The sequence below is a fragment of the Cydia pomonella genome, chromosome 4 (genome assembly GCF_033807575.1).
Source record: "Cydia pomonella isolate Wapato2018A chromosome 4, ilCydPomo1, whole genome shotgun sequence".
NCBI classification, from domain to species: domain Eukaryota; kingdom Metazoa; phylum Arthropoda; class Insecta; order Lepidoptera; family Tortricidae; genus Cydia; species Cydia pomonella.
In genome coordinates, this window is record NC_084706.1 from 14,094,633 (window position 1) to 14,107,535 (window position 12,903).

General features: G+C 34.8%; 1 protein-coding gene across 3 annotated transcripts in view; it reads left to right on the forward strand.

Moving 5' to 3' along the window:
• Positions 1 to 12,903, forward strand: part of LOC133517124 (hemicentin-2-like) — a 217,322-nt gene that overhangs the window by 121,671 nt on the left and 82,748 nt on the right. For all 3 annotated transcript variants that reach the window (XM_061850284.1, XM_061850283.1, XM_061850285.1), the window contains exon 4: positions 5,811 to 6,004. In XM_061850284.1, coding sequence (XP_061706268.1) covers positions 5,811 to 6,004 — 194 coding nt within the window. The remainder of the gene's footprint in view (positions 1 to 5,810; positions 6,005 to 12,903) is intronic.

Genomic DNA, 12,903 nt, shown 5'->3' on the forward strand with positions numbered 1-12,903 from the left:
CCATGTATCCATACCGAATCCAGATCTAATTCATAAACTGAAAACAAACTTATAGCCGACTTTCCGTTAACCTAAAGTAACACATAACTAAAGAGGACGGGAAATGAAGGGTTGCATATAGACGGGCAAGCGTAGCGAGGTCGGCTAGGGCTGCGGGCCGGCAATCCCGTTTCTCGCCGAGATTTGTATAGTGATTTTCTCAAACTTACAATGAAATAATAATTTTAAAAAACTAGGATGATGATGATGATTGTTTCATGTCCTAATGTGATAGGTTATTCATTGCGTCGGGTATTGAAGGGGAACAAAAATTTAATTTTGGCGCTACGGCTACGACGCACGCCATTACGCTTTTTTTCTTTTTTTTTCTTTTTCGTGTTTTTTATTATTACTTTAACGGTACTAGAAGGGAACGAAAATTTGATTATTTTTGCGCTACGACGCACGGTTTAGGACATACAGCCCTATAAAGATTTCTGCTTGACTGAAAAAAAAACTTTATGGGGCTGTATCTTCTGAGTGAGTGAAATAATATTTTCTCAAACTTCTAATGAAATGTTGACATGACTTCAAATTAGGTCCGGAAATACCACATATCAGGTGCGATGAGTGAAGATGATATGTAAAGGAATTTCATACAGCCTTACACACCTAGGCCAAGTCAACAACTTTGAGAAAAATTATATAATACAAGTGTGCTATGTTGACCATTACATACTAAGCGACAATGTGTGCGCACGAGCGAAAACGGTAATGGTCACAGGCACACGTGTTTCATACAACGTTTTTCAACACACTTGCGAGGAAAAAACAAGACTTATCATTTAGTCAAATTTTAATTATTAAAACAGTAAAAGTACAATTTTCAAAACGGTACTGAACAGTTTCTTTTAGCATTACGGTTTGTGTAATGTTGTTAATTATTTCATTCTCGTGGGTGAATGTCGGCGATGAACAATTATTTTCGATGGAGTTTGATGGTTGTGTTAAGGCACGAAGTCGCGTGATGTTCCGGGTCGCGGGACTGGGCAAACTTTTTTTGCCGGTGGCTCCAAATTTAAAGCCCGTGTGATTTTTTTACCAATTTTTGCCTTATTGTGTAATGAGGCTTCCACATAAGACTCTGTTACTGCGTCTGAACACCATGACGCTTCAGGGTCTGTACATCGGCCCCCGAATCAGCTCGTAAAGTTGCCGAAGTCCTTCTGAAAATGTGTCCAGTATAGGAATCTGTGTCATGCAAGTCCAAATATTTGGCTATTTTTTTTGGCATGGCACCATTTTATTAATGCCAATAGGTTGTGCTGTACACTTCCTTTTTTGAAAATTTTGGGAAAGAGATTTGGCATTTGGTGAACAAAGAGCTGTTTAACTATTTCATAGAACGGGCCAGCTATCGTGAAAGATCATGGAATTTAGTTTTTGGTATTTTCAATTTTTACAAGGAGCATTTCACCGTGGGTTTCTATATCTTGAGTCGTTACATCATTAACTTCTTTACATCTACCCTCTTTACACCTGTGACGCCGAATATTAACTAAACCTGTAAAGAAACTAAATTTAGTTGTACTTAATATAAGAACATTATCATGATATAATAAATTAGGTACTTATGTACTTATAGGTAATACAAGGTAAATTGATAAGTTCAACTGACCTTTGTTGCAAGGTACTGATAATCAGGAGCTTCTTTAAAAAAGTTCTCCACGTCGGATGGAGTCAATAATTTTGATTTTCGGCCAGTGAATCCGTCCAAGTGTCTGTTCAAAAATGACATCAGTTTATTGTACGTTCAAATATCTATGTTATTCTTTATCTTTACTGTGCTTTTTAACATAGAATACCTAAGTGTACCAAAGCGAGCTGGGCTTATACTTTTTTGCCAGTTCATTGAAGTAGGCCAAAAATACACTTTCTGAGAAAGAATGAACATTCTTGTCGGTTTTCCATTCTAAAAATGTTTCATGGGCCGCTAAATACTTTTCATTCGATTTCGATGGCAAAAGGCTATCGCAGGCGTTTTTTCACCTCGTTACGTATGTCCGGCGGAGTTAATAATAGGTTTTTCTCTTTTTCTTCACTTGATGTAGACATTTTCGTTAGTATTAAACTTCACAATAAATCCAAACTTCGTCACAGCCATCAATTATTTACAAAAAATGGCGCGTTGTTTTTTTTTTCTTGCCACGATACCGACGCACGAGCAGGGCTAAGGCGCGAACAAAATCGACAAACAGCCAATTAAAAAAATGTAAAAAAAGGTAATATTATCGTACGTATAACCGACGGATGGAGATTAAATCGGTAAAATGTTATGTTTATTCATTAATTTAATTTAAAAGATAATTTAATTTATAAATTATGTTTGGCGAGATAAAACCTCTTTGAACTAACATTTGAAACCTAATGATTGGTTTAAAAAAATGTATTACTCAACGAAATTAAAAATTAACATAGAAATAGGATAGTACCTATAGAACGACTGTCAAACTTCGAAAGTGTGACCAAAAATGAAATGCAAGTGTGTGCGTAAATTGTCTATGTGCGAACAAAAATAGTGATGTCATGTTACAACATATTAATAATCTATCGATGTTTAACTGCTTTATCGACTACTTTTTCCAATGTGTTGGAAAAAGTTGAAAATGATAAAGTTGAAGTTTTTTGAAAATGTGTTCGCAAAGAGTTGACTTAGCAGAGAAAATTTCAATTTCGCGCCTTTTCCTGCTGACAAGTTGGGTTGGGTGTGTATACGCTGTGTACAAGTATACGCTGTCTTGTGTTTCCTTGTGTTGGCGGCAAAGCCGTGGAAAAGTGGTTAAAATGTAAGTGCTGTGTTGGAAAGTGAAGTTTAAATTTATCGCTAAACATGTGCACCTTCAAAAAAGGTATTATAACAATCGTTATTGTTTTAAGTCGGTTATAATAGTACATTACGATACAAGTGCGAAAAATAGGAAATTTGAAACGAGTGGCGATAAATTAAAACACGACCGAAGGGAGTGTTTTAAATCGACACGAGTTGCGAATTACCTATTCGCACATGTATCGTACAACGTTTTACAGTACATATGGCCCTTTAAATGTTCGACACAGTAACATAATATGCTACTTCTCGCACTAGTGCTATAAAGTAGCCCCATATGTACTGTAAAGGTATTATCTTAATGATATCTTGTGAACAACTAATTCCATTCCTACTAATATACCGACAAGTTATCGATACAGTCATATGAACATTTTGTCAAGCCCTAGCGTAAAGTAACAATTTAGGTTTTTACACAAAATATTCTAAATTATTGACTAATATGATGAAATATTAACACACAATTGAAGAAAAACTTATAGTGAACTGTATAAATTGGTTTTTTACACGTTTTATGCTGTTAATTTGATAAAATATCGTTACGAAAATTTCACTAGGAATATCATAATTACCTGTGAAATGAGTATTTTCCTGGGTTTTTTGGCCCTGAAACACTACAACCCGGCACACAACATGACACCATCGTCACTAAATTACTTAATATATATTTTTCTTTTTGATTCTCTTATATTTTTCACGTTAAAAAATACGGCAATATGATCTTGGCCGCCTCGGCCGCCTTCGAACTCAAAATTGGTTACGTTTTCTCATATGTAGTCTGCCTCTTTCGCACTTATGGCTTGTTCATATACGTCATGGCTTCCCTTTCGCACACTTCATCTGTCTGTCAAGCGAAGCGACTGACATGTCTCTGAAAATTAACGACACCTACAACGGCGATGACTGGCGATGAGGCACGCGTTGCGTTGGGCACGAGCAGTTGTTGTATGGCGCTTGTCAGTCATTGTCATTTAATAGCCTTTGCTTTCACTACACGGTATTTTATTATGTCTGACCATACTTTAAGGGGTGAATGTAGGCAATACAGAACAAACAATTTTTACTATGGAGCCAGCCCCAAAATCGCGAAAGTAAAGCGAGAGTAAAGTTGTTCACCATGACCTACATATTCACCCCGCATAGTATGGTCAAACTTAATAAATTCACTCTGTACATATTCTTAGATCGGAAAATGCCTAAATTTTACTTTTATTTTTAACAACCTATTTATAAGTATGTACAGTCAACATCAAATGTAGCGGATCAAACAACGCTTCAAAAATATGTACCATTCTGTAACAGCTTAACAAAAAGTGATGCTTCTATATGCAGAACAATGAAAACTGTAAAACATATTCGTTTGAACTTAAATTTTAAACATTTATCTATATTTGGAAAAGTAATCCGGAATATCAAATACTTTTCGTGCGTTGTTTCATCCGCTACTTTTGATGCTGACTGTACATTAGTTGTTGGGTTGTAAGTCAATATTTAAAAAATAAGACCAATTTTGTATTTGTTGTCCGTGTTGAGATAAGATTTAGGAGGGATCTTTTTAGAATAGCATAGAATAGAATAGATTAGAAACATTTTTATTGCAAAACCATCTACAAACAGCACCCCCTTAGGGGGTACATTTTGAAAAAATCTTTTTTATTGCACCCCCTTGTAAAGAACCTACGTGCCAAATTTGGAATCTCTAGAACCAGCGATTTAGGGTGTGCGTTGATATGTCAGTCAGTTAGCCAGTTTCTTCTTTTATATATTTAGATTTCAGGTGTTTGCATGTTCACGGTCTTAATACATTCACTGCCAACGTTTCCATAGCACTACACTCTCGTAGCCGATCCCAGCGTTTTCCTGCTTTGTAGAGGAAAACGACTACTAATAGAGAACCCGCCGAGCAGGTTCCCGACACTTACGTATTAAAATTCAAGGGTCGAAGTTACAAAACGAAACGAAGTTGTGGCGCTTATTATGTACCCGTTGCACAGATAAAGATAAATATATTTTATTATTCAAGTAGGCATATTACAATGTGCTTATGAACGTCAAATAAAGCTACACCGGCTCTAACCCTACACCTCTGACCCGAGAAGATTTAAATCCCCCCTCAATTGGAGGAGGATATTATCCAAATAAGGACCGGCAAGAAACTCAGCGGGACACATCTTTTCAAAACATTATATCTTATAATTAACATGCATTAAATACAAAATAGATTACAAAAAAATCATGCAATTACATACAGTAGGTACTTTTCTTTATATAAATTTGATAAAAAAAATATATGAAATGAAATGAAATGAAAGAAATGAGAATACACATTATATAAATCTGACAGATTGCTATAATGCACAAAATACTATTGTAGCTCTCTAAAAATACTACATAATGGTATGTTGCTCAAATCATCTCAACAATGGAACGGAATACCGTGGATGCAATTCCACGTATCTGATACGGGCTTAAGTTTGCAACTATAAATTTACGTTTGTGAATAGATTGTTTGGTACTGCGATCTTCGCGCAGTGCTGTGAAATTTTAATTAATGTTTACATGTCGTTTGTGAGTCCGGTGTTAATTGCACACGTGAACTTCCTACTCCCGAAGGGATACTGTAAATATTACTGCCACTATAAATTGGCCTGGGATGCATAGTTTGACTACGGTTAGATAGGAAGTCGACAGTCGACTATAGTATCTAGCATAAACTTACGCAACGATTGTTTAATCTTTAGGAGCTTTGCGAATTCTCTTACGAAATACCAACAGGTAGCGTAAGCAACTTTTCTAGCAGACTTTCTATTCGGTTTGGTAATTTATTAAGAAAGTTATAGATTTCGTAAGATTATGGTTTGGTGTTTTTTGTTAGTACCTTTTGCAACTGGTATAAAGGTTACATTAGCGAACAAACCTTCTAACAAGCTTAATTTGTCCACAGTTTCGACACACGAGCAACAGATGATTCGGGCCATTGGGTGGAAGATGCGTTCAAAAACCGAGCTCGGTGGAACAGCCTGCCGTCTGCCTTACGCATCCACAATGTACAGGCAAAGGATCGCGCCGTGTATCGGTGTAGAGTCGACTACCAAATTTCGCCAACAAGAAACTTTATAATTTCCCTAGACGTTGTCGGTAAGTAGCCGTTTTTTCGTTATTGTGCGATTGACGGGCGGTATGTACTTGGTGATAAAGTAATATGTATCTCATGATTAGGGTCATTATTTTATGTTTATCTTCATGTGTCGAGAAGGAGAGCGAAGACCCAATCTTACAATAGCAATATCTTCCCTTTATAGGTGTTTGGGTGTTTTCAATATTGTATCGCATCATAATCCAATATCGTATAGTAATCCAAAATACAATACAATTATTGACATCAATCGGCGAACATAGGTACAGGGTACAGATCGGGAATGAAAATAACATTTAATACCTATTTTTTTAAGTAACTTTTTTAATACATTAAGATATTGACCGATGCAAAGCTCTCCTTTTTAAACTCGGGCAAACTGCTTTCGTATGTCCGGATGATCCCCTCTACAGGCCGCAATTCTCAACCAATTCTCGTGAAATTTTGTGAGCAGGCTCAGTAGCTACATATAATTATTTTGTCGTTTAATTTTTTGGAAAAACTTCAAAACGGAGGAAATGGGCTTAAATCACTTAAGCGCCAGTATGGTCTATGGAATTTTAGACTATTGTGAGTTCATTGTGATAATGACTCAACGAAGTAATTATTTTTAATTGTTCTATTTTTAAAGCTTATCGCGAGGTTGTAGACTCTCTCTCACAGAATCACTCTTATCTTTTTTTTAATAAATTGATTGTGTTGAGAAACCATTTATTATTTTAAATCTGGCAATATACGCTTACTTGTGCGTGACACAAACCAAAAATATACATAACCTGCGTATTTCACACGAAATCACGAACATTATTCAACGTTCATTTTAGTAAATTGACTATATGTAGGTAGTATTCGCATATTAAAATCAAACAGAACCTACTATAGGTACTATAGGTAATTGAAAACTATAGCGAATATGATCAGTCCAGCCGTATTCGAGTTATTGCAGAAAGTCTTCTCTTAGAAAAAAGGCGTGCAAAGTGCTGCCGAAGGTACTCCCTTATGTTTTGTATTGTATTGTATTTGTCTTGTATTTATTTATTTGCAAAGAATAAGTAGGTACAAAAGTGTCTTAGGTGGTGAATGACAATTGGTTGCTTATTCTGCTATTTTGTACTAAACAGGTTGTACTAGCATGCAAAAATCTTAAAACTACTACAAATCTGGCTGTATATCTTCAGAGAGGAAATCTTTTACACTGTAATAGCTTTTATCAGATAATAGCTTCATTTATTTGTTTCTAAATCTATGTACAGGCAGTTCTCTTATAGATTTTGGTAACTTGTTAAAAAGTTTCATGCACATAACGAAACAGTGATTCGAATATAATGCTGTCCTGGGAACACAATTATGAACCAACCTTCCAGGATCCCGTTGATTTCTGGTAGAGGCGCTTTCAGCTGTTGTAAATAAATACATATGCCTCTTTACAAACATGCAGATTTCTAAGATGTATAAACATGGCAGCGGTAAGATCCTAAGTCTTTTGAAAGATGGTTTGCATGTCTTGTATGGGGCTAGATTAGTTTGTAATATACATGATATTTACTTGCTAATAGCCCCCGTTTAGCCTATTCTGACAGAATGGCAACTACAGAACTCGACACTGAGCATGGCCCGACAGATAATAATATAATATCATATAACTTAACTAGTTACCGTGACACCACCAAGACAAATTATGTTTTGATAAAATTATAGAACACTAATTATCTAGGTGACCAAAAATTTATACCCGATAGGCTACTATTTAATATTACTAGGATGAACTAGTTATTAAGCATCGTAAAAAGGAATTATGATTTCATCCCATCCAATAGATCCAAATACCAGTATCAGTAAAATTTCTTTCGACCCACATTTTTAGTGTCAGAGAACGCGACCGAACGTAAATCATCTCTCGACGTGTACGTTCCTTAAAGTTTCGTGCTGATTTCGCCCGGATAACGGAGGGTCAAGTTTACGATCCGACCAGTTTTATCGAGATTGCCTGGTACGACGACGACTTTTCATAGCTTTTGTTAGCTCACTGTTTCGGGGTGAATTATTTTATTAAAACACAAAAAGGGGAGAGTAGATACCAGGTGAGATTAGGTGAGAATATAAAGCTTCACCTTGGCTTTTTTCAGATCGATGCGATAGCGAGTTTTTGTTGGAGTTTTTAGTGGCTTCAAGATTAGTTTTATTGCATTGAGCAAGCGGTTAATGTGACTGCTGTCCGCATACAAAAATAAGGGTTCCTTGTCTACATTTTTGATACGGAACCCTAAAAATAAAGGAAAAGGGGCTAATGTCATATTTTTTAAGGTATCGTTGTATGTAATTAAGTTTAAGTTACTTAAGTAAAAGTAATGTGCAAAATAGTGATGAAAATCAGGAAATTATGGCATGTTAGTTAAATTGTTTAGTGAAGTCAATACGGATATGGTAAAGATGTTTTGAATATAAATACGTGGCTAGAATCGATTTGGTTATTTAGACTCGTCCTGTAATATACATATACGAATGTACTTACGAGTAAGTGCTTAACTAAGTTATGTACCTATATATACATTTATAAATAATAAAAACCTGATTTAGGTATATATTTAAATCTTTTGAATTTTTTTACACTCCCTGTTCATAGTTAGTGTTGATGATCTTCTACTATCCTAGGTTGTTTGAATAGTAATAATGTCGTAATAATTGACTTGTTAATTGAATTTATTTATTTATGACAAGTTCTAGTGAAAACGTCTTGAAATATTTATTGTAAATTTATTTATTTACGTATACTTTATTGCACATAAAATATTAAGTACAAATGGTGGACTTAATGCCTTAAGGCGTTCTATACCAGTCAACCACTGGGTCAAAAAGAGACTTTTGTTAGGTGCAGGCTTTGTACTAAATAATAATAATAAATTGTGTAAATTGGTTGTTATCTTGTTTAATATACAAAGGAAATCCACGGATCATGACTATCATGAGCCACGACTGACGTAAATATTATTGGAACATTATAATTCAAATATTTCAAATAGCAAACTACTACAGACCAAAGAGTATAAAATACTTTGAGACCTATTTGGTATTTAAGCACAACACCACTAATACCAAATACTATAAATACCCTTTTGACCACCAAATCTTAATAAACATTTAATACAAACCTAACTTTTTCATTAAATAATCATGTTTATTACCAGATAAACTCTTGGTCAGAATATCTGCTGGCATCTCTGTCGTTCTAAATAATTAAGATTAACTATATTTTCATTAATACAGTCACGACAGAAAAAATATCGTCTTTCAATTTTTGGTGCGCTTGTTAAAACCATTGTTATATGACAACTTGATCGCACCCTGGTTGTCATTAAATATATCAACTGTGTTAATTATATTTTCATCTCTCCTATTCGGAAAGTTCACCTTTCATAGGCATTTCCTTTCCATTTTTCCTTTCCATTGCATTTCCCACCCTAGGGTGGAAAGTTTTTTTTATTTGTACTTCGAGCAACGGCTAACAGCCATATGTGCCATACCATACAGCTCTGATATTAGCTTTCGCATTTTCAGATCAAATTTTATCGAAATTAAATATTAATTGCATTGCATTATTGAAAAATATGCTACTAGTATTTAATATTTAAATGTATGAAATAAACATAAATTTGTTGATAAATCAATATAAATGACGTTGAATTTTTAAAATATTATCATTACATTCACTTTTTTTTTATATAGCGCGTACATTAAGGCCGCCGTTTCAGACGGATCCTAATTAAAGATCGAATTGTCTATGGTTTTAGTTTTTTTTTTAGATCAAAATGTAAATAGCGCTAATTCCAGTCATAACCTACATTTATTGTGTTTTTACTTTGCTCATGGTCGAAATGAAAAGTAGAGTGTTTAACTCGAGTAAAAGTAACCATCTCACCCTTGAACTATTCGCGCTCTAACACTTCGTTCGAGCGCCAAAATATCTCGGGTAATATGGTTCACTTTCCACCCTTGGTTAACAATCTACTATTGTAATTTCATTTAACAAATTACGCAAATATAAAGCCTCCCTACAGGCTTCGGTGATTCCTATCAACGCAGCTTCGGTAGAACTTAAAGCGACAGTCTTCTGTTTTTTAGTCTCCCAAGAAACCGTACCCCCTGACATGGTAAAATACATACCAGTGTAAGAACGCCTATCTTCCGAATCGTTGCCTCAATCAGCATCTACAAAACCAACTAGCTGGGAATTACCTGTCTTACAATACCTAAGATCTACATGCCTAGTTTTCTTGAGATACCTCAGCACTCTTTTAGCATAAGTCCTAGTTTCATTATTAAGCAGTTATTGAATTGGCTCAAATAGCCTACTGCAAAAGCTATATCTGGCCTTGTGAGCACAGCAAGATACATAAGGCTGCCAACAATCTGTTGTTAATAATAAAATAATAATTCAACCTTTATACTCCTCCTCCTCCTCTCATGCACGAGGGTTGTTGATAGGGCATGTTTTTGTCACAATCACTTTTAAAGGACTGTCAGCAGTCTTGCAATCAGTAATCTGAAAACGGTCTAATAGTTGATTAATGTTATTTTCTTGACTGAGTGCAATGACCCCATTAGCCTTGTCTACACTTACAGTCATTCCTAGAAATTTACCTAACTTCCCCCAAATCCTTAATCTTAAATCTGGAAGCTAAAGCACCTTTCAAACTGTCAGTTTTAGCACTGTCATTCGAGAATATAAAGAAGTCATCGATCTTATTCTTAGAGAAAAGACATTGTTCCAGTTTTGACCTCCTATAACCCATCTCAATAAGACTCTGGTCCACCTCCTTATACCAGGCTCTTGAGTACTGCTTTAGCTCATATATGGCTCTCTTTAGCTTTAACACTTCATTACTCTGCATGTTAGGAAAATATTCTGGTTGTTGCATGTAAAGCGTTTCCTCGAGATCGCCATTCAAGAATGTTGTGACAACATCGAGATGAGTTATATCAAAACCAAGCTGAACAGATAAAGAAAATAACATTCGCAAAGTTGTATACCTAACTAATGCCGAAAAAGTATCAGTAATAGTCCATACCTTGTTTCTGCATGAAGCCCTTATATGCAAAAGAGAGAAAATAGGATTTCCAAAGTTATTGATGAATTATAAGAAAATATGACTTGGACAACTAATTAATTATCATGGTTAGTTGTGTTAAGGTATTAGAAAAGGAATAAAATAAAATTAAACTTCCTACTTTTAATATTTTATTTTAATTTGGAAATTAACAATTAGATTATATAGATCCTTGATACTAATAAATCAACTTTAATGAGATTTTTTTTAGAATAATATCACACAATCACAACAATAGGAACCATTTTAGACAAGAATCCAAAAAATATAGCAATGTTTTGGTCTATTTTTCGATAAATAAGTTTAGTACTTTAATGATTATTTTTCTATGGGCAAAAAAAGGGAATAACTTTCGGGGTTTGCACATAAAAAAGTACAAATGGTGGACTTAATGCCTTAAGCCGTTCTCTACCAGTTAACCATTGGGTCAAAAAGAGACGTTTGTTAGGTGAAGGGTTTGTAGGTACTTGAGAATAATTAACTGATATCACTATTACCTACTATTTACAAATTAAATACTTATTAATATAATATTATGAAATAATAAACTTAAATATATACTTTGTATGATATAATGACATATATATTTACATATATACATGTACCTACTGTGAAACATTACTTACATCTGTCAGACGAATGCTTGCGCAACATGCGCTTGAAAGTGAATTTACTTTGAGCTTTTCTGATATTGAGTGGATTTATTTGCCATCTTAAAATTATTATAGTCCATTGAAGTTCATCCGCCCATCCACCACCACGAAAATCACATTTTCATATGAATATATGAACCACATAAGGCAAGTTATATACATAAGTTAAGTTGGTGCAAACTTGGCTTAGACAAAATATGCAAAAAAATATGTTAGATGCTAAATGGAAAATTTTGATGCCAAAGCGAGTGAAAATATGCCGGATCTGGCATATTTTATGCCAACATAAAAAAAAAACTGGCAACACTGATACGCACGCGCCGCACGCACCGCTGCTCCTGCGATCCCCCCCCCCCCCCCCCCCCCCCCACCCCTCTCCGGGCGTCCCATGTCGTCACCCTCGCGTGACCTGAGCCACTAAAGTATGAAAACACTTTGAGTTTTACTGTCTGTAAAGTAGTGTCTTATTTTATGTACATGTTTTCTAGGTTGTTAATAATTGTTTTAGAGAAGCAAAATAAAATCGGTATAATTATTTCAACCACTTCACAAAATTGCGAATATCTCGGAAACTAGAATCACGAAAGTTGTACCTTTTACTAAACACATTCACATAATTATAACATTGAACAAGTAAATCAGCATTATAGCTCACGCAATTCACTGCTTCATAATTATTAATTAGGTAGGTATTTCGTTGCTATTTCAATATTGATTCAATAATTATGTGCAATTTATATACCTACCCGATCTACCTATTGTTAATGCCGATTGATATTCATTATTTATCAGGTTTCATTCGATAGATTACAATCAATACAATAAATAATTATATTTTATTTTGATTATATCGTCTTGCAAAGTCGACGCGCCTTAAAGATGTTTTAAGAGAATTAAAGTCAAAGGTATATTATTTTCGGAATTTCATTTTCTGTTCTGTTACTGCTCTGTGTTTAGGTAGATGCTATTATAGTCTTACTGGTTATGGAGCTTTTTTGCCAAAAAGCTGCATTTTGAGATGGAAGCAAGCTAACTTGCACAATGATACCACTATCATATTGGCAAAAAAAAAAAAACGATTCCAGCCTGGGGCGCGGGAGGCCTTGGTCACTTTTTCTTAGTATATGACATTTATAGTTTACC